Source organism: Coccidioides immitis (genome assembly GCF_000149335.2).
Source record: "Coccidioides immitis RS genomic scaffold supercont3.2, whole genome shotgun sequence".
Taxonomy (NCBI): Eukaryota; Fungi; Ascomycota; class Eurotiomycetes; order Onygenales; family Onygenaceae; genus Coccidioides; species Coccidioides immitis.
The window spans coordinates 5067870-5088053 of record NW_004504309.1 but is presented as its reverse complement, the minus strand read 5'-3'; the positions used below and the strand labels follow the sequence as shown (position 1 = coordinate 5088053).

The following is a 20184-nucleotide window of genomic DNA, read 5'->3' as shown; positions in this document are numbered from 1 at the left end:
ACCTTCATCAGACACAATAGCAATGACTATCCACACATAGCAGGCTATCTATGGCCATTCACCTAAAAATTATGCCATGTCTCAAACTATGATACAGGAGGGTAGTTTCATGAAAGATACTGCCCTGAGAGCTTCTGTAGTGACTAGATCCCCAACTCAATGCAATCTCACAGCTGAGAGAGTTAGCAGTCCCTGAGCAGGCCCCAGATAAGCAACCAAATTAATATGTGATAAGAGAAAGCTGTAAAAATGTAGAGGTTGGGAACGGTCCCTAGAGCAGTTACGGGCAGCTAGAAGGCCTTGAACCTTCAAACATATGTTGTGCGCTTTACACATCGACATCTGGCCCCGCGCGTATTTAGTTAGTTAAATTAACTAACTAGTGCTCGGGAACGTAAACCCCCTCAGATTGAGTGGAACGTTAGAATCCTGCAATATGTCATCTATGGGATGTCAAAGCTGTCATAGAGCTGCTTTGCCAAAACAACGCAACAAACAAACCATTACCCGCAAGCACCATAATTTATGTAGACAATTACTTATAACCCGGCCGGTTGTCCCACCATATGCCTTGCCTTTGTAGGCGCCGTAGGGACACCAGGTTCGGTGATAAGCCCGCTAGGCCCCTCGCAATAGAAGAACTAAGTTCTCCCCACAACTGAGCTCTACACCCTGACCTCTGCGAACGGCAAGTCCCGCAGAATATTAAAAAAAGCAAAAGCAATGGCCCGGCATCGCCATCAAGCCTTACTCGAGGGCATTATTAACCTTTCTGCGCCTGAATCCTTACCGGCGCATCAGCGTACGCGGGCAAAACACGGATTCTACAACATCATCAACCAACTCAGAGCAGCAGAGACAGGTCCTGATGAGGATAATCCGTATCAATATTAATCCGTAACCGGTTAATCGGAATAATAATATCCCGCCCGTCACGTGAGGTGATGTCGCATCCCGAGAATATCGCGAATCACCCATCACAACCATCATCAATGCATCCACGATCTCCTTTCCTTTCCACCCTCCGTCTCCCTTAAAATTTCTTGACCGTACCCTTTCATTCGCAGATGATACCTCGTCATGTCTCATTACGCCCCTAGCCACCGGCCTCCCTACCGCAATGACGATAGCAATGGCCGCATGTACGACGATCGTCCGTCTCGTTCCCGCTCGCGCTCTCGCTCGCCTTCTGCACGCGCCCGAGACCGAGACCAGAAGCACCATTCACCAGGCGGTCCACGCTCTCCTCCGCATGGTAAAAGCTAACTTTACGCACCAGATCCCCCAAGTGGACAGTCAACGTTACCCTGTGGAGCTTGTGCTGATGTCTCAATCTTGCTCTCTTAAAAAGATATGAATCGGATCGCGGCCCCACGATGGCCTGCCGCTGACAGAAGATATAACAATAACCTCGATGACGCGCGCTCAGCTGCTAGAGACCAGCGTCCCGACTATCGTGGAAGGAACCGTGAAGATTTCCGTCGCTCGCCACCTTCATGGCGCGGCCGTTCGGGCTACAGAGACCGCGATCGTGAAGGCTACCGCTCTCCGACATACCACAGTCGTAGCAGGAGCCGCAGCCGTGCCCGCAGTCACACTCGTTCCCGAAGCCGAAGCCACCGTCGGCGGCCCCCGCACTATGGTATAGAGAGCCGGGAAGTCATGATGGAGGGCTTGCCCGTTGAGATGAATGAAGAAGACGTTCGACCTCCCCTCCCTCTTTTCCAGAATTCCACTCGCGCTTTTGAGTCCAATATTCGCCCTCAAACATTCACTCGCCGCTGCTTAAATCACCGACTTTCTTTTTGTTTTTCATTACTTCCCCTGGATGTGACAATATGCTGAGATGTGCATGTCACCGGGCTTATTTCCGGTCGATGCTCTTCAAAAATAGATCTCCAATGAGCTCAGACAATACTATCATGTCGAGGATCTTGAAGATGTGCGGGTTATCAGAGATCGCCAGACAAGTGAGCTCTCCACTTCCCGCCGCCCTCCCCTACACCCAGACGCTAACGCATTCCGCACAGAGATATCGCGGCAGCTGGGCTTCCTTCGTTTTCCGTCATTGGATGCGTCTCGAGATTTTTTAGAACGCAATTACCCCGCTATCTACTTATATGGGGATAGCTCTTCGCATGATGATGGTCGTGGTGTGAAGGTTAGAATTGCTTACAGTCGAGAGAGGGAAGATCGCAATCGCGGCAGGGCTGAAGGAGAATGGACTTGTAAGATCGTAAGTCAATGCTCACTACTCTTCTCATTGGAGCCGTGGGCTCATTCTTTTCTAGTGCACATTAGTGAATTATGCAACCCGCCAGAGGTGCTTTCGCTGCCAAGCAGTCCGCACCGGTAAGCTACACACCGGCCTTTGGTTTTTCCACTATCCCAGTCTCCCTAACTGCTGTAGATTTTACACAAGTTCCAGCAGCTGCTGCAGAACCACTTCAGCGTGTTATCAACACCGGTGATAATGATGTCTCACCGGATGGCACCCCTTCCCAGTTCCTACTCTTTCGGGGTTTAGAGCCAAGTGTTACTGAGGAGATATTAGCCAAAGGCGTTGCTAAGCTCTACAAGCCGTCCTCCGGCTCTCAGTCTCAAGGAGCCGCTGCTGCCGCAAAGAAGGGTGCGAAGATTGCCTCGACCACCGGTGATACCAACTTGGGTGCCCGGGAAGGATCCATACGACGAATTTTGCTGGTGAGAGACAGACGAAGCAACGAAAGCTGGAGATATGGTTTCGCCGAGTTTGCAACAGTTGAGGTAAGACATTATTCCTTGCTCGAGATGAGCCGTGTTGACTTTGAACAGGATGCCCAATCCGCCTTGACCCGCCATAACTCCTTTGAGACGTTCACTATATCCTCGAAACCGGTACTAGCAAGCTATATCCACGCTGGAGTCTTCGTCCCAGTCTTGAATCCCACCGCAAGTACGGAACGTTTTACGTTCAGTCCTTTGGGAAACCCGTCAGTGAAGTTGGCCTACTGGGATGAGGGAGCATACGTAACCGAGTTAAAGCTCTCAACTGAAATTGTAGAGTCGAAAGAAAAGCCAAAGGACACCGGTGCAGCTAGCAAGACCACCAAGGGATCTAAGGATGGCGACAAAATGAAGAAGCGAAAAGCAGAAGCAGGGGCCGCTTCCGGCAGCAAGAAGCTGGCAATGCCTTCGCATTTACAGTTCTGGAGCGATAGACATGCAGAGTTGCACGGCATCCAACGCAACAATCCCGAGGGTGAAGCCCGAGAAGGTGAGATCGGCTCCGCTAACATGGAAAACGGTAGCGGTAATACCGAGCCTTCATCCGCTTCCTCTCCACCAACACAGTCTTATGCCGACTTGAATCGCAAATGTTGTTATCTTTGCATGAGACAGTTCAAGACTGAAGCCGAGGTCCATCGTCACGAAAGATTGAGCCAGCTCCACCGTGACAACCTCCAAAATGAAGAGTTGAAGGCGAAGGCATTGGCGAAACTGGCAAAGAAGAGAGATAGCCAGTCAGAACAGCAGCCGGCTGCTGAATACCGTGATCGAGCGAAGGAGAGGCGTAAGGTATTCGGCTCATCCAGCAAACCGAAAGACAAGAAAATAGAAAAGGAAGTAGAGGAGGAGGAAGAGCAGTCTGCTGTTCCGACTATGTCAAAGGGAGCCTCTCTTCTCGGTAAAATGGGTTGGTCTGCCGGCAAGGGCCTTGGAGCGCAAGGCACAGGAATGACAGCGCCCGTTGCTACAGAGCTCTATGTCCAAGGCGTTGGGTTAGGCGCTCAGGGCTCCAAAGTGGGAGATGCAGTGCAAGAAGCGAGCCGGAACACTCGAGGAAGATACGATGAATTTTTGGAGAAAACGAAGGACCTTGCGAGGGAGAGGTATGAGAAGATGCAGCAAGGGGAGCAGTAAGCATCCTGTATTTGTAGTCGTCAGTGCCTGGAGTGTGTAAATGTTCCCTATGGATCTATCCCGGTTGAACTCGTTAACCAGTCCCCCTATTGCCGTTCAGTTGTCAACTTGTTATTTAACGTCATTGACTGGCCGTATAGAGCTCGTGGTGTAATCGACTCGGTAACCGCCGGTCGAGCAAGAGCACGCATAGTTGATTAAAAACTGCTGCCAACTTGTTGGCGTTGCCCCTGGCTAGGAGGTGAATGCATTCTCGGCTCAAAACCTCCCTAGACCATACTCTTTACCGCACGAAGGAGTCAACTTCATGAATGCCGACACGCCTAAGAGCCCCATACTACTATATACATAGTACTTCGAGATGGAGCAATAAAAAGACTCTTGCACACAGAGATTAGCTTCGCATTTCCAAGATAGCATCACCATTTCTGCTGCTTTCTCAGCTCACTTTCTGATCAATTGCTGCTCCCATCAGATGACGCCATTCGTCTAATATGATCTCATTCTAACCAGAAAGTATGTCAACAATTCAGCCAAGTTAAACCATGAGTTTGATGTCTATAAGTATCTGGACTATGTTTATTGGATCACCAAACATGGGAGAAGAGACCTATATTGAAAGCTATACAATTCATTTGGGCCACATGGGAAACATGTTTGTCTTGTCGACCAATCTCTTGGGATGAGGTTTATGCAAATGCTTGAGCTTCCAATAATGGACTTGCCGGACCTCCTTACGACAGATCCCAGGGATATTAGATTCGCACCATGCCAAGGTTGTTGTGCATATAGGGCGAGTTGATATCTGCCGAGCTTTTTGCTCATGGAACGAAAAATGCGCAGATGCATGTATGACTGTTGCCCATATACAATACGCTTAGTAGCAAGGGATATGCTTCTCCGTGGTGTTCTCGACATTTGAGAAGGCTGAGTTACAACAACCAGCGCCTACGAAGATCCTGGATGATCGTATCGTCTATATGGCCCGGAAAATTCCATTCATAGCACAGTTCCCGTTGTTAATAGACTTTGGGGAGAGTCGAGTTACGACGGATAAGAAGCTCCTGTGGGAAGAAGTGATGGCAGATGTATACAGAGCATGAGAGACACTCCAAGCTCTATATATGAGCTGCTATAGTCTTCGATACATCTCTCTAAAGTCTTCCCCTATAGATATGATTTGTTAACATTCACAGCGCAATGATGATTGGGATTGTCTGTCAGCCTAAAAAGGGATCTGCCATGTAAAACATATCTGACTGGGTTTTTACACCAGACAATGTACAGAATATATGATCCGATTTTAAGAAGCGTTGACGAAGAAGGCCATTCCAACTCCCTAAAGCTTTCGTGAAATATATGCATTTCATTCACAGATATGGCACTCTTGATGGCACTATTCACACCTCACGAAAAGAGGCAGCCCAGCTATGCCTGGCAAAACAACGCTTTTCCTTTAAAAAAAAAGGGTTCAAAGATTTGAGAGCAGCTCATGAATTATGATGTGCACTCAAGGCTAAGTTGTCGTGGTGTTACAACAGGCTAAGAAAGCCGTGGTGGATCGGAAGATGTAAATGTTAAAAGGCCGATCCATAAAGGTTTATCGTAAACCATTATGGTCCAATGTCACAGCCCTTCGCATCCGGGGTAGACAGGTAGCGTATAGCAAGGCTTGTCGCGCTACAGACAACCAGGACAGACGGCACATCGAAGATCCAAACCACGGGAGCTGAACAAGGAAAGGAGGACGAGAGAGGGTCACTATTATCTCTCCTTTCCCCTTTCATTAAGCCACAGCTTATCCGCACCATCAGTGCCGGCCTTCTTCTCCTTTTCAGTCTTTCTGTTCAAAACGCTGACAACCCACTCCTCCAGTTCTTCCTCCACCTCTTTTTCACTCCTCCCAGTGCCGTCCACGCCTAGGCCACCGCGTATTTTCCTCCTTAGGTCGTCCATCCCATTGATATCGAATGCATGCATTGCGCCGCCAACTCCAATCATTGCTAAGCTGGCGACGTTGATTGTAGCGATATTGAGCGCTTCGAGGGCTTCCATGGCTCCATTGACCGGTGGTTTGTGGTTCGTGGCGCTAGTGTAGTAAGGGGGTATGGTGGCAAGACGGCGGCGGGCAAGAGAGCGGCGAGTGATGAGCGCAGAAAGGACAAAGAAGAGCGAGCCGCCGACGAGGAGCTTTGTAGAGTTGGATATGCGGGAGGATTGCTGTGTCGGAGACTGCGGCGGAGGGTTGTCTGCCGGCGGCGAAAAATTCGTCGATGTCTCGTTCGACATGGTGAAGGAATTGGAACTCGAGTTCAACTCGAGGACATCACAGATGTTTCCGATAACGCAAGCACCAGTAGCTACAGGCTGTTATTGCTGCTGAGCGTTCTGTTGTGCATTGCGAGAGACCACTTCAAGCTTGAACCTTCAGCGCTGGAAAATCCGCCGCAAAGTCGGAACGGAACCTTGAGCTTGTATCACGTGATCAAGCCCTTCCGCTGCTGACTTACGGAGCGCTGGTTCAGGATACCGCAAACCTCTTACTCTCTTCCTTTGCATGCCCAGCTGTTTTATTGATGGATTGTGCGCCCAAACATATTCTTTTGTCAACCAACAAAATGGCATGCTCTATATCGCCTGTCGAAGCCGAGGATGTGGATTTGCTCGTGCGAAAAGTCGAATTTCCTGCACATCAAGACAACCTACTCTATAGCTTGATGTTCCCGCGCTCAAAGGAACAACAGTGGGAGCAGAGAGAAGACAAAATCAGATGGACGATTGATGGGCTCCTTGAGACAGTTCATCAAGGGGGCGAAGTTTTGTACAAGGCGTGCGGAGAAGATGGATCACCTGTCGGACTGATAGGCTGGACTGCTAGTCCAGGAGCATTTGCAAAGGGAGTTAAAACTAGCGATTGCATTCACAGTGGGCCAGTAGTTAGGCCTGGAGGACGGCAAGGGGCAAAGTTGAAAAACCAGAACAGCTTTAACCCTCCCTCTTTGGATGTAACTTCATGGCTTGGTATCTCAAAAAGGCTCAGAGAAGAGAGGCAAAGAGTTCTTCAGGGTTGCCAAGGCAATGGAATATGCCGTAAGCCATCAGCCTACTTGGATTTTCTCGGGCCTTGCTCACTTGTCTCTGTTAGGAATCACTTTCATGGCTGTGGATCCAAATCATCAACGTCAAGGTATTGGGTCTATGCTCATGAAGATTTTCTGTGATTATGTTGATAAAAACGCACTGGGCGCCTTTGTTTTGTCCTCCCCTGCTGGTATTCCACTATACTCCAAGTTCGGATTCAAAGCAGCCGGTGTTGTTGAAACAAAGCAGGGAAACTTTACTAGCATGCTAAGGACTTCACGCTTTAGCCTCTAGGAAACATGGTATTGTCTTTGTGAAGAATAAACTAAGCTAGTTGGTGGGGTTGCCAAATTCTCCTCAGCATTATTCAAGGTAGCAAATCTTGACAACACAGTTGCATTATTCAAAAGGATCAAAAAAAAAGAAAATATGGAGAGTCAGGATTTAATATCAAGAAGCTCATGATCACCTATGTACAGTGTCAGGAACATCCATGGTCATTGAGATGTTTTCCCTTAGTGTCCTTCCAGCAGTACTCTCTGCAATGGCACCTCTGGTCATCATCAGCACTAAAAACCCAAAGAGCTTCAATGAGCTCCAAAAGACATGTTCTTTTCCTATTATGGGCGTGGTTAATTTTGCAATTGCAAGATAAATGGTTGAGATCGATGATCTGTACGAATTGGAAAGAGACAAGAGTTGGCCCTTATATAGGCCGCAGCGGGGTGGTTGCACGGTTAAATGTGAATAGGTTGCGTTCACAGCTGAAGCTGCTTTGTACTTCTTGCAAAATTCCGCAAGGCCAATCAACATGTCAGCAGGAAGGCCATTGCTGATGTTTTGGTTGACAATTTTTAGGGTGATAACTGTGAAGGAACACTTGTGAAAGAAAATCAAGAAATCAAGCAGAGAGGGGGTTATTGAGAAAATCTCTTCTTACATAGAAATAGTTACATTGGGCGAAGACAGTGGTGAAGTCAGGTTCATAGCAAAACTGACACTGCACAGCGAAGATCCAAACCACAAGATCTTTGGCAGTTACGCTGTGAATCCCCCATTATTTGGGCGAATAATCAGCCGCTATTGGCCCTTTTTAGCCTCCAAACATTTCCTCTTCCATACTCATCGTCAAGTTCCTCAATCATTTCGAATCCACATTTCCTGAGAACTCTGTAGCTCCGCTCGTTTCCCTCGTGCGTGGAGGCAAGCAGCTCATGCATCATGCTCTTCTTTGGCTTCACTGCCTCATAACCATTCCACCACGCTTCGATTGAGGCCTGGAGGGCCTCGGTGGCATATCCCTTGCCCCACACGTCGGGATGCATAAGGTATCCGACTTCCATCTTGTTACCGACTGCGGTATATCCGATGACCCCACAGACACGATCTGGGTTCGAAACCTCCAGCACGGCAAGACCCACATTGGTTTCGTCGTTCCAGCGGGACATTATTTTCTTCGTCGCTGAGATGTCTTTGTCGGGCAGTTTTGTGAGGCTGTTATATATTTAAAACCAAAGTAAGATTAGGAAACCAAGCCACTTCGTTGAGTTTGGGGGAGTGCGATCTGGAAGGATGATACCTCCAGACCATGACATCTTCGCGGGATCGCATCGCAAACATATCTCCAACATCGGAATCACGTAGAGGTCGGAGGATCAACCGGGACGTCCGGATTTCGGGGCCCTCCTTGTTGATGAAGTGCACTTCAGGCAAGATGTCTCCCATTTCTCCGTGCAAGCCGACTTTACCCTGGCTCTTCTAGCAAGACCGTATCAGGAAGAAAAGGAGAGGAAGAACATAGACGGATCAAATTGCTCGAGAGAAAATCCCCAGGCATTGGGAGCCACAGGTGCTCGTGGGAATTTGAATTCGGATCCATCGGAGCTATTGACTCACATGAGAGTCAAAAATGAAACATTCTCTGCTTATGCCTCTCGTATTTCAAGAACCATCATTGAGCGCTGGAGGGGCGATTTGGGCTTCAAGAGGCCTGGCACGGAAGACGCGGGCCAATATCATCCGTCACGCGTGGAGATCGCCCGACGCCAAACGCGAAAAAGCCACGCTAGTAAACTTTAACTAACCGGCCAGACGCCAAGGATCTGTGACGACAAGGATATCAAAACAAAGATTTCCAGAATCACACAGCTGGTGGAATCGAATGGTGGGAGTTTGCATTTGCGGGCGTCCAAGAGGTCCTTTCAGCATAACCCGCATTGGCGCTGACAACAGCCTTGTATCTGGGTATCTATCTGTTTTTTTCGCTTGGATGGAATAGATGCAACCATCAGCTGTCAATTATGCGGTGAAATTCGCCCTCACCAGTTATGGGTTATGGGACCGCACGAATTGGTCCTATGAATGCTCCCATAATTGTTCCCATGGCCGATCCGTTATTCTATCGGCAATGCAGAACGGAAATCAAAGGTAAGGTAGCTCGACTCTCTCCGCATTTGTTTCTGTACGGAGACGGAGGGAAAGTTTTTGATGGCAGTCACGTAAACACTAATCGTGTTTGACTGGCCAAACAGTGTCAAAAAGTATGAGAGCAATCAAATATACTGGACTCACGCTCTCAAGGCTCGTATAACTGGCTCGGCATTACTTTCCTTTTCCTTTTCTTCTTCTGCTCCTTTTTTGTTTTTTTGCTTTTTCTCCCTTACAAAGGGTCCAACGACCCCTCCTATCCCGTTTTTCAGGGTCCAATTAAGCGATAAGGATCTGTGAGTCTTCCGGACGCCACGAGAAGATTGTAAAACCAAAAAACACAAAGAGACCGGCGGTTGACATGGGCCATATTCCACGGCAACTCAGCCAATTAATTGACGAATGCGGACCATGGCATTAGTCAGAGGCAACGGGTCGTATTGGACTAGTGGTTCACTTGCAAAGTGCCCTTTCGCAGCGGAATATGGTCGAATCAAGCAAGGAGACTCGCGAACGTATCCTCCCACGGGCGGGATATGGCATCCGGCGGCCAAGTTGACGTCTGCGAAATACGAGGTTGAGCCCAGATCTTCGCTTCCAGAACAAAAGCTCCGGTAACACAACAAGAGCTTATCGGGTCGATCAGGGCGCATTCTGAAAAAAGGTAAAAACCGGGGCGCCCTACGGCGTACTTCGTAGAAACGGCGATGAGGGGAATAAAATAAGCATAATTTTGACCACCACCCGAGATTACAAAACGATTATTTTCCGGGTTTTTGCTCACGGGCGTACCCGGCTCAGACAAGCTCCCGGGCTTTGCTTTCTACATAGGCCAAGCAATAATACGCATATGTTGCCGAAAAGTCAAGGCTCATGTCCAGGGTGAGCGAAAGCTTGACCAACGTTACCATTCCAACCAGGATACCGTCCTGGCATCGGACGAGGAAATTTGATTTGGATTGTTCCCATATTTAGCACGAACCGTATGAGGATGGGTCCGAAAAATACTGGTACGATTATGGGCGCAGTGTGAAGCCGTCTCTGCAACCTTGGTATTTATATTGCAACGCTAAATGTCACCAAGCTCGTGTCACCGCTACGTGGAGCCCTGGTGGATATTCCATTGGATTCGCGAATGTGCTCTGCAACGGGTCAGAACCTGGAAAGGAAAAAAAAAAGGTAATGGTTGACGAAATATATCTGTGCGGATAAAAGCCTTTAGCGTAGCTACTGTACAAGTGCGTCAGGAAGCAAAATGCCATCCAAGATCCATTTCTCTATCCTTGGAAAGGTTGGCCCAAAGATGATGCTGATAAACTGGTTGTAATATGTAAAAGGTACTAGGATGAGCCGGGGGGGAAGGGCCTTTCCTTAGAAAAAGAAGAAAATATTGAAAGCAATGCCGGGGACAATATTGAAGACTATGGTATCGAGAGAGAAGTTAAGTATATGGAAATAATGCTTTCCTGCGCCTATATAAGTCAAAAACGCCGGCTGGCGTTATGCTTAGGTGAGCCACCGCTTCGGCCGTCTGGGACACCGCAGTCTAAAGCCAGCAGTATTAAGATTAATCGGTAACACCGTAGCCTGCCCGGCAGGTTGGAGAGCGAAATACGGTGGCATGTACATTAGTGCGATTCGTCGATAAAACGGGGTTTCAAGCGATAGGAGTGATTAAGGAGAGGGCTATGTCATTATTTAGAGGCCTTGAGGGTATCATTATAGGAGTCTTATTTGCGAAGACGACAGTACGTTTGCGTTGCTGCTCAGGCGATCCATATATTTGAATAAGGGCACATTCTATATCCATCAGTATTAGTGCTATCCATTTCAAAAAAGCAAACAAAAAAAGGAACCTACGCCTTGATCGACTTCCGCATGATGCTTCTTCCCTTCGAAACTTTCTACCTCCGCTTTAAGCTGCCGCGATAAAGGGGCGAATAATTGGTTACTAGCGGAGTATTTTGAAGCTTTGCTGACTTTCTGGCTCGAAGATGTCAGTCGAAGGATGCCAGGAGGAGAGGCCTGGGCTGACGCTCGCTCCACAGTAGCTGGAGACTGAGGGAGAGAGGTGGCAGTGGCATTGGCATTGGCATTTTCAACCGGGCTAGATTTGCCCGTTGGATGGGCGAACTTCGACAGCTCGACTTGATAGTTCATCGAGTTGTTATTGTCCATGATTTCCATGCCATTGGCGACGTAGCAAACGTAGAAGGACATAGTTTTGTCCTTCAATGCCTTTTGATCTTCAAGACTGATAGTAAAGCCAAACGTGTCGAATCCTTTATGACGGTGGTTCCCAAAATACTCTGCCGCCGTTTCGGACACTGTTTTCCATCCATCAAGTGTGAACCGCACCTTTACATGCTCTGCAAAGGAGACGTTCGCAACCGCCAACGTTCCAGTGACGTTCTTCCGATTAGAGAGGTAGACTTGCTCTACTCGGACGGGCGCATCGTCTTTTCGATCTGCGGACTGGGATATCATATCCAAAACACATGTCGAGTCGTGCAGCAGCAGAGACGACTCGCTTTTAAGCTCCTTGAGCGGGTCACATGCGCCGTTGGTGCGTGTCACGGCCGATATCCGAGCAGCTATCAAACAAGGTTCGTCGTCCTTCATAAAGTAGCAAACTGATTCGAGTTGAGCTTCAAAGTGAACGGACTTGGTCGACTTCGACCTATTACTCCTTTGATTTTCGGCAGGAGGGGCAGCAGATGATTTGAACATCTTCGCCGACATTCTCTGTACAGATCGCGAGATCATTTTGGCCCCCGCCGAGGCGAGGTCATCCCCCGCGGATTTTGTAAGAGGGAAAGGATCTGGAAACAGCCATGGCGGCATTGTTCCATGCTAGAGGTATACCATGTAGCAGACGTGAGAGCGGACGTGTAGAAGGGTACGGTATGTGTAGCGTATGGGATAATAAAGGGCGGGGAGGAGGGAGGGAGGGAGAGAAAAAAGAAAAAAAAAAAAAAAAAAAAAAAAAAAAAGAGAGAGAGAGAGAGGTTGTGAGAGCGATTAAAGGGACACTGCAAGCTCGGTTGCAATAAGCAGCAAACAGGCGCTAAAACCGATCCAATGCCAAAGCAGGGTGTTTAGAGCGAGGCACGAAGTCATTAGCCGGGAGATTTTACGTGCAAGGCTTGAGCCGGGACCGTGGATGGGGATCCAAGGAGCATATCGAAAGCATGGGACCGTCCATCCGCACGGAGGTTCTCCATGGATTGACGATACGACCTCGAAAGCCATTTGAGTTCGCCCGATACCGTGGAATGGGGAGGTTCGCTGGCAAAGGGAAGCCAAAAGGGAGAAGAGAACAAAAAATGACCAATCCCCCAATCCCACAATCCCACAAGGCTGAGAAAAGGCGGATGGGTTGAGAGCCTGGAACTCTGACCGTTCTGGCGTCGATCGCCCAAACAGGCCTTTCCTTTGGGCCAGAATTCCCCGTTTGGCACCGCCAACGCAGCGACCCAGCCCGTTAGGGGAGGATTGGCACGCCACCAAAGGGCTGACGGCTCCTTGATCCGCGTGGACAGGGCTGGAAAATTCCCTGAAGAGCAGAAATTGCTAATACTCTGTACTCCGTACTCCGTAAATGTCATGTTAATTCCTCGTGTAGCCCCCCAGCCGCCGGAAAGGCGGGAGACCCAGATCCCCGCCACTTGGCTGAAGCAAAATCGCCACACAACCTACAGGAGCCCCAGGGTGAGAGGGCAAGCCTGTATGTATGTAACTATATCACTCGGGAGCTACTCCGTAGAGGGAGTTTATTTATTTCTGCGCGCCCGTTTGGACGGGATATTGGTGGCTTGAGTCGGGGGGACGATGTTTCACAGCGCCATCCTTCTCGCCGGTTCTCTATCACGGTTCCTCCAGAGAGCCGGCATCATTCGACGGAGGATAAGGTTGCTATGACGGTATGTCATGGGGAGTAATCTGCTGTCCCACCATTTCGAAGAGCCGGAATGGAAGGGAAACGGAAGTACATCGTACCTTTATCAGCTCTGGCTGAGAAGACCAGGAATGGCCATGTATGTAACCCTGTACGTCCTGAATTTTGACGCTCTACGTAGTAGCTAGGTTGAAGCTGGGGCTGCAAGTAGGTTTAAAGAAAGCCGGCATATTTTGCGGTCAATCAGACATCTTCGCCTGGAATTATTTCCTTCGTGGAAATGGATGCTGAAAAGCTTCTTTCGAGAGGGTGGAAGAGTCGCGTGGGTGGCTTAAACTGCTCCGTACTCCGTTGCTCCATACATAGTTAACTAGTTGATACCGTTAAAATATTTTTACCTTTTTTTTTTGCTTCAAGAATCCAACTATAATATCTTTTTTTAATCGAGAAGACCAGGCTTCCACCCATTGCATCATAGATGAAAAGAAACTGTTCCCTTATCCAACCCGCTGTTGTCGTCGATTTCTCTCAAAAAAGAATAAAACAAAAAAATTTTATATATATATATATATTAAAATAGCCCAGGATGGCTCCCAGCTCCGTCGACAGCGCGTCGTTATGCAGTGACATCCCGAACTCCGCCCCTCCATCGCCGTCCACCGCCCTCAGCTCACCAGCCCGCTCATCACCGCCACCACAACATCCCCCGCCCGCTGAAAGCACAGGGTTGGATGACATCTTCGGCTCTTCTCCCCCTCCCACTGCGGGACTTTCCGCCGAACCCCCCCACACTGCCTCTTCGTCCCACTGTGAACCGTCTGACCTCCCCTCCCTCCGCCGCCAGCACGTCACCGCAGGGTATCGTGATGGTATCTCCGCCGCAAAGCACGAACACGTGCAGCGCGGTTTCGATGCCGGCTTCCCCGTCGGCGCGCAGCTGGGAATGAGGGTTGGCGTGGTGCTGGGTGTGTTGGAGGGCCTTGTTCGCTGTTCTCCATCTGCGTCTTCTTCCGCGCCCGGGAAGCGGTCAGAGAGCGGAACCACCGCAGCACCTTCACTGGATATCTTGCAGCTGTACGATCTGGCAAAGTCTGAACTGGCGGTTCAGAAAGTTTTTGGCGGCGTAGCTGAGATAGACAGTGAAGTCAAGCCCGAACAAGATTCGCGCCTGAAGCTGGAGAAGGCGGGCGAAGAGGTGGTCTCAAAATGGGAGGAGACGGTCATGAGACTGCTTGGGAATCGAAGCTGAAACACAGTCGCATCTGAACAAACCACCTTTTTACGCCGTGGTCCGTGTCGAAGTGCGGGGCTTTTTGTCGAGAATTCTCCCGCATATTCGCTACATGGGACGTGCGGAGTACAGAGCGCCAAAATGGGGTCTGTACGCCGCCGCCAGTGCTTTATGGTAGGCTTGAGCTGTTTTCAACAGCCCCAGCTCCCATACAGCGATAGTCGGAACATGTTTATACACCTTCACTGGGGTGAGTACTGGTTCCAAGTTATTTTCACCTCTCTACATCCATAGAGATCCTGCTCTCTAACACCGGTGGTCAGGAGATCAATTTGATCGCAAAATATAGCTTTACAAGCATGAGAATGTGCTTCTCCCAGCCACTATCGTGGCGATGCTATGGATCATTTTCTTATGCGGATGCTTGAACTACTTTGTTGGCATCTAGAGTGGGCCCTTTTTGAATTTCTGGTGGAAGAATTTAGCATTTCCTTTCAAGCCTGGAACCATGGAAGGTGGTTCTGGAATCCAAATAAAAAATATGGTGTCCTGTCTCTTTAAGGCCTCTGGAAATTTGGTTTTCGACCGCCACGTCTTAGCCGGTTGAGCCAAAAGCATTGCACCATCTCGGCCATCGACAGCTCGAGTTGAGCGTTCCTTGAGAATTGAATTTCCCAAGTTCTAGGAACTTGGGTGGATAGTCATTTGTACCGAGTCCTGATCAAGCTGTCGCATATTTAGATTTATCCAGAGATTTTTTTTTTTTTTTTTCCAAATCCACAGATTTTCTAACATGAGAGGGCACGGGATTTCTTCACGACAGAATGGCAGTAAAATGAACATGGCCCCTCGAAGTAACATGTCTGTTAAGAATATCCAAGCGTGCCTGCCAGCATGAGTGCATAACTGGCAGTCCTACTGCTAGGCAGTCTAAGAGAGCAATGGATCTTTTAATATCTTGATGTGGACCAGCTCATGTGCCTCTGGATGAGCTTTTCAGGCAGGAGTTTGTGCATATGAAGAGAGCTGCTCGGCGACCAGCCGTGCACTTTGTTCTGTCCCATGGCGGACACGATCTCCGCTGCTTGTCTGACTTTCTCTTGAAAAAGCAAACAAAGCTGCCCATACTGGAGCAAACAAGAAACTAAATAAAAAAAATAAAAAGAAAAAATAAAAAGAAAAAAAGAAAAAAAGGAACATGCCTAAAATCCGGCTCAGGGGAAGGTTTGCACGTTTACGGAGAGCGAAGCTGTGTACCCCCCACGCGGAGCATCCCGCGGTCTGCGACGGGACTTTAAACCGCCGTGGAAGGCATCAAGGTGAGTGCCGTCGTCGTCGTCGTGGGATTGACGCGCCCCCAGGAGCGAAGAGAGACGACTGTCTGCGTGTTGTCGAGACATTGGTGGAGCCCGGCAAGGCCAGCAGCAGCTTGGACGTGCTGCCCAATCGCCGAGAGTGCTGCTCCGTGGCCTCGACGACCAAGGCCCGGCCGGCCTGCTTTTGAGGCCTGATGGTGACCCATGTTGAAAATGTTTAGATGCTTCTGCAGGTTTCTTCCAGGCTCTCACACACAAACACACATACACACACACCAGGGCGCCGTTTCAGCAGGGAGCTGCCGGACGCTGTGCCAGAATATCGCGATCTGAGCTGGTGGTGCATGAAGGCCATGACGCAGGGCAAATAGCCGCCTCGAATAGAATTGCAGCTGCATAGTCAGAGAGGTGAGAGGGTGAAACGGCAGCCATCTCGACTGCTGCTGCTGCTGCAAGAGAAGAGAGACATTCGAGGGTCGAAACGACGCGCTGCACCGAGAAGAGTGGGAAAAAAAAAAGGGGGAAGTGAGAGAAACGAGGAAGAAAGAGAAAAAAGAAAAGAAGAAGAAGAAGAAAACAATAGAATAAAATAAATAAATAAATAAATAAATAAAAAATAAAGGAGGAAAAAAAGAATAATAACCAGCCAGCCAGCAAGTTTTATCAGGTTGCGACTTGTTGCTCTCTTCCTGTTCGTCTTCTCTCTCTTTTCTTCTCCTCCAGCCATCGCAATTCTCTCCGGCTTCGTTTTCGTCGTCTTCCTTCAACCTCCATTCGACCAGCCACCCAACTTACCTCCTCACAGCGCCCCGTCTGCCACCCCCGTTTCATTCTTCCGTTGTTTTTTTTTTTTTTTTTTTCTTCTTTTCTCCTTCTCTTGCACCTTGTCGTCCTTGATTTATTGACTTTCCCACCTGCCCATCAAACCACATCCTGCTGCCCTCTGTGGAGCGGGCAGTCCAATGCTTTACGTCAGTTCATGTAACTCCAGGTTGGTGTCACAATCCCTGAGCTTGGTTGCCCGTCCACCTCCCGCTGAGACTGACTCTTCTTCTCACACACACACAGCAATTGGATCCCGCCAGCCGCTCCTCCCGCCTCATAGGGCCTCCTAAGTCGCTCGCTTCCCTCTCAATCTCTCTCCCACCCTGCCTCTACATCCACCCCGTCCTCCCCATCCGCGACTCTCAACGTGTCACGGCAACTCCCTCCGCGCCCTCACGAGCCCCACGACGTTTACGACCCAGCTACGATCACCACGACCTCCAACCCTTCACCGCAACGCCAGCAGCACCACAGGCACTCTTCGCTCCCCATCCCTCCCTCCGCGCCTTTGCACCCTCGGTTCTCCTCTGATGCAACATCTCCGAACTCCGATAGCTCCCGCGCCTCCCTCAGACGACGTGCACACTTTAGATCTCTCTCAGCCACCGCACAATCTCGTGCTGCTGCTACTGCTGCCGCCGCCGCTGCCGCCGTTGCCCCGGTGAGGTTCGCCGAGTTACACAACTCCCGGCACCGCAGCTCTTCCCTGCGAGATCCCGACGCCCACCCACCTGCAGCAGAAGGTGACGGCTCTGCCACCGATTACCCTGCCAGCCAGTCCTTCTGGCCAACACGGAGCAATCGCGTTTCCTCCCGCACTTCCTCTGCCATTCTCTGGGTTCTCGAGGAGGCCCTTCGAAAGCCTTACCCCTTCACCCCGGTTCCAGGTGAAATCGACGCCTCGATGTCAGAGCTTATGGCGGAAGGAGGCATATCCACCGCTGCGCCGACCGGTAATGGGAGACCACACCACAATGGGGTCCACGGGCCCGCGCGGGGCTCCGCTTCATCGCAGCCCAACCCCAGCGGCTTGCGCACCCCCATTGAAATCATGCGACGAAGGAACGATCGCGAGGCGAGGAAAAGGGCAGAACTGGAAGCTCGAGAACGAGAGCGAGAACAACAGGAACTAGACAGAATCAAAAGGAAACACGAACTGGAGCAGCAAGAACTAGATCGACTTGCACAAGAAGAACGCCGGAAACAAGCTGCTGGCGTTGCTGGAGAGGCCCCGGTTTCATCCGCCAGGCGACCAGCCATGGGATCGGCGTCTCGTCCGCCGGACGTGCCTCTCCCCCAAGATCCAGGTACTGCAGACACATCCCAGGGTGTACATCCGACCTCTGGAGACAATCCTAATCCCCGGCGTGCCGGAGAGGGCGCCGCTCAAGAACGGTCCACGAGGCAACGCGCTTCAACGGGGACGTCGCATCAATCTAGACAATCGCAGTCTAGGGCACCCGATAGCTCTGCTCGAACTGCTCCGCAAGGAAGCTTTCCCAGCACCCAGGCGCCAAAGATGCAGGCTGGCCAAGCCGACACCAGTGCTTCACAGACCCAAACCGCCTCGCAACAACAGCAGCAACAACCACGTAGACCCTTTCCGCATGCATTTGAGCGCTGGGAGATGCTCTCTTCGCACTGGGAGGGTCTCACCAGCTACTGGATCCGTCGCTTGGAACAAAACAACGAAGACCTGAACAAGGACCCGCTCAGTCAGCAGATGTCTCGCCAGATTACAGATCTGTCCGCCGCCGGAGCTAATTTATTTCATGCCGTCGTCGAATTACAACGACTACGGGCCTCCTCAGAAAGAAAATTCCAGCGCTGGTTCTTTGATACCCGTGCTGAGCAGGAGAGATCCCAAGAAATGCAAGCAGAGCTACGGCGACTTCTCGAAGCGGAGCGACAAGGACGAGAAGAAGCGATCACGACAGCGAAGCAAGCAGAGGTGGACAAGGCTAAAGCTGAAGAGCTCGTGAGGGAAATGCGTCGAGAATTGTTGATTTCCCGAGACGAAGCTCGGCGCGCTTGGGAAGAGCTCGGACGCCGTGAACAAGAGGAACGCGAGCGTACGGCGTCGCTGCGTAATGGAGAACCTACCGTTGTTGGCGGCGTCCAGGTCGTGCCAATGGTCCAGCCTTACCCTAGCAGACAAACCAGCACACACCGCCCTCAAACCAGGGAAGGCCCATATCCAGGCGGTCCAGGGGCAACATCGATGGGTGGCCAAACCCCCCACGACCCGGCAGATCAAGCCGACCAATATTCCTACGACAGCCAAGTCTCTACCCCAAAGGCAATCGAGGCTCCTCCAGAGACCGGTATGGAACAGTCTCACCTTCACCACGAGCCTGACGCTGCGAAATTTGACGCCTTCCCTCCCGCACCTACTTCTTCTGCACCGAGTTCCAAACCAAGTACCACGCAGGCTCCAACCAGAGGATTTTACCAACACGAGGGACCTGCGCTCCATGGCCAACCTCGATCAGGCACTGGTGCCGGTGAACTGTCATACATTCCCTCCAGTGAGGCGGGAACGAGCGAAGTCTCAGACGACTACGAGCCTAAGATCACAAACCATCCTGATTTCCCCGGTCGAGAACTTTCCTATCCGCGTACGATCTCCGAGGATAGCGACGATTACGACAAGGAAGAGCTGCTGGAGCAAGATGAGCATTACGGGCAGCAATACGGCCAACAGTATCCTCAAAGCACAACTGCAGGGAATATGCACAGTGGATATAGACCCGCACCTGCGGATTACAGCGGATCCGGCTGGGGACCAACCTGGGATTCTGTAACATCAAGACATCGGCACCCGACAAGGTTGAGCGACGTCATGGAAGAGGATGAGCGGAGCCGAGCGAGCGCGAGCCGTGCGAGTCAAGCAAGCCGTGGAATGCCCTGATAGATCTTCGCCCCCGCAGAAACAATATGTCCGCCTTATCGTTCATCTAAATTCAAGGAGCTACCCTAGAGCCCTCTCTATCGCAATAAATATCATGCACATTCTGGTCTAGGTCTAGCAGGAACCTTTTTCGAAACACAATGGCAAATAAACGTCGACCAGTGAAAGTTCCGGGACCTTGAACGCCTTGCGACTGTAACTGACTTGAAAAATTTTGCGGGTTTCTTTTCTTTTGCCCATGTCTTTTCATGTCTTTTCACGAACTAACATGTCCCGTTTCCGGATACGGGACGAGTCCAGAAGCCTCTGGCACTGAATCTTTTGACCATAAGAACAATTTGAATTTTTGCCCTGAGCACCCTTCAACCACCAACTTGAATTGTTTTCTTTTTTCTTTTTTTTTTTCCTTTTTTTTTTTTTTTTTTTGAGTTTAATCTGGCGTGTCTGAAACCCCGACCTCTGGCACAGTGGACCAGTCGTGTTTTTGGAGGCAGAAATACATTATCCTGTTTAATCCTCATTTTTCTGCTTTACTTCCCTAGTACCCCCTTATGTTCTAGAAAGCATTTCTTGGTGTTTGATTTCATCATCT

The 20184-nt window shown here is 50.1% G+C and overlaps 9 protein-coding genes across 9 annotated transcripts; 6 read left to right on the top strand and 3 right to left on the bottom strand.

Moving 5' to 3' along the window:
- Positions 1 to 1052: 1052 nt before the first annotated feature.
- CIMG_07344 (RNA-binding protein) lies at positions 1053 to 4038 on the top strand. The gene is made up of 6 exons (XM_001243447.2): positions 1053 to 1701; positions 1895 to 1970; positions 2031 to 2236; positions 2292 to 2352; positions 2411 to 2766; positions 2815 to 4038. Exons 1-6 carry the CDS (start codon positions 1354 to 1356, stop codon positions 3901 to 3903), a joined length of 2136 nt encoding a protein of 711 aa, XP_001243448.1. The 5' UTR covers positions 1053 to 1353; the 3' UTR covers positions 3904 to 4038.
- A 1180-nt stretch (positions 4039 to 5218) lies between these two features.
- On the bottom strand, positions 5219 to 6308 carry CIMG_07343 (uncharacterized protein). Its single transcript, XM_001243446.2, has one exon. It carries the CDS (start codon positions 6190 to 6192, stop codon positions 5668 to 5670), a length of 525 nt encoding a protein of 174 aa, XP_001243447.1. The 5' UTR covers positions 6193 to 6308; the 3' UTR covers positions 5219 to 5667.
- Positions 6309 to 6463: 155 nt separating this feature from the next.
- Positions 6464 to 7429, top strand: CIMG_07342 (uncharacterized protein). The gene is made up of 2 exons (XM_001243445.2): positions 6464 to 6993; positions 7049 to 7429. The coding sequence occupies exons 1-2, from the start codon at positions 6522 to 6524 to the stop codon at positions 7276 to 7278; spliced, it is 702 nt and encodes a 233-aa protein (XP_001243446.1). The 5' UTR covers positions 6464 to 6521; the 3' UTR covers positions 7279 to 7429.
- A 366-nt stretch (positions 7430 to 7795) lies between these two features.
- On the bottom strand, positions 7796 to 8793 carry CIMG_07341 (N-acetyltransferase). Its single transcript, XM_001243444.2, has 2 exons — positions 8564 to 8793; positions 7796 to 8478 (listed from the first exon to the last, which is right to left on the bottom strand). The coding sequence occupies exons 1-2, from the start codon at positions 8707 to 8709 to the stop codon at positions 8058 to 8060; spliced, it is 567 nt and encodes a 188-aa protein (XP_001243445.2). The 5' UTR covers positions 8710 to 8793; the 3' UTR covers positions 7796 to 8057.
- Positions 8794 to 9311: 518 nt separating this feature from the next.
- CIMG_13136 (uncharacterized protein) lies at positions 9312 to 10029 on the top strand (the record flags this gene model as incomplete). Its single annotated transcript, XM_001243443.2, has 2 exons — positions 9312 to 9411; positions 9833 to 10029. The coding sequence occupies 2 exons, from the start codon at positions 9312 to 9314 to the stop codon at positions 10027 to 10029; spliced, it is 297 nt and encodes a 98-aa protein (XP_001243444.2).
- A 581-nt stretch (positions 10030 to 10610) lies between these two features.
- Positions 10611 to 12368, bottom strand: CIMG_07339 (uncharacterized protein). Its single transcript, XM_001243442.2, has 2 exons — positions 11272 to 12368; positions 10611 to 11211 (listed from the first exon to the last, which is right to left on the bottom strand). Exons 1-2 carry the CDS (start codon positions 12253 to 12255, stop codon positions 11131 to 11133), a joined length of 1065 nt encoding a protein of 354 aa, XP_001243443.1. The 5' UTR covers positions 12256 to 12368; the 3' UTR covers positions 10611 to 11130.
- A 1389-nt stretch (positions 12369 to 13757) lies between these two features.
- On the top strand, positions 13758 to 15311 carry CIMG_07338 (essential protein Yae1). Its single transcript, XM_001243441.2, has 2 exons — positions 13758 to 14790; positions 14864 to 15311. The coding sequence occupies exon 1, from the start codon at positions 13896 to 13898 to the stop codon at positions 14556 to 14558; it is 663 nt and encodes a 220-aa protein (XP_001243442.1). The 5' UTR covers positions 13758 to 13895; the 3' UTR covers positions 14559 to 14790; positions 14864 to 15311.
- CIMG_13135 (uncharacterized protein) lies at positions 15298 to 16241 on the top strand. Its single transcript, XM_004445426.1, has one exon. It carries the CDS (start codon positions 15739 to 15741, stop codon positions 16042 to 16044), a length of 306 nt encoding a protein of 101 aa, XP_004445483.1. The 5' UTR covers positions 15298 to 15738; the 3' UTR covers positions 16045 to 16241.
- Positions 16242 to 16818: 577 nt separating this feature from the next.
- Positions 16819 to 19867, top strand: CIMG_07337 (uncharacterized protein; the record flags this gene model as incomplete). Its single annotated transcript, XM_001243440.2, has 2 exons — positions 16819 to 16827; positions 16962 to 19867. The coding sequence occupies 2 exons, from the start codon at positions 16819 to 16821 to the stop codon at positions 19590 to 19592; spliced, it is 2640 nt and encodes an 879-aa protein (XP_001243441.2). The 3' UTR covers positions 19593 to 19867.
- Positions 19868 to 20184: the final 317 nt, after the last annotated feature.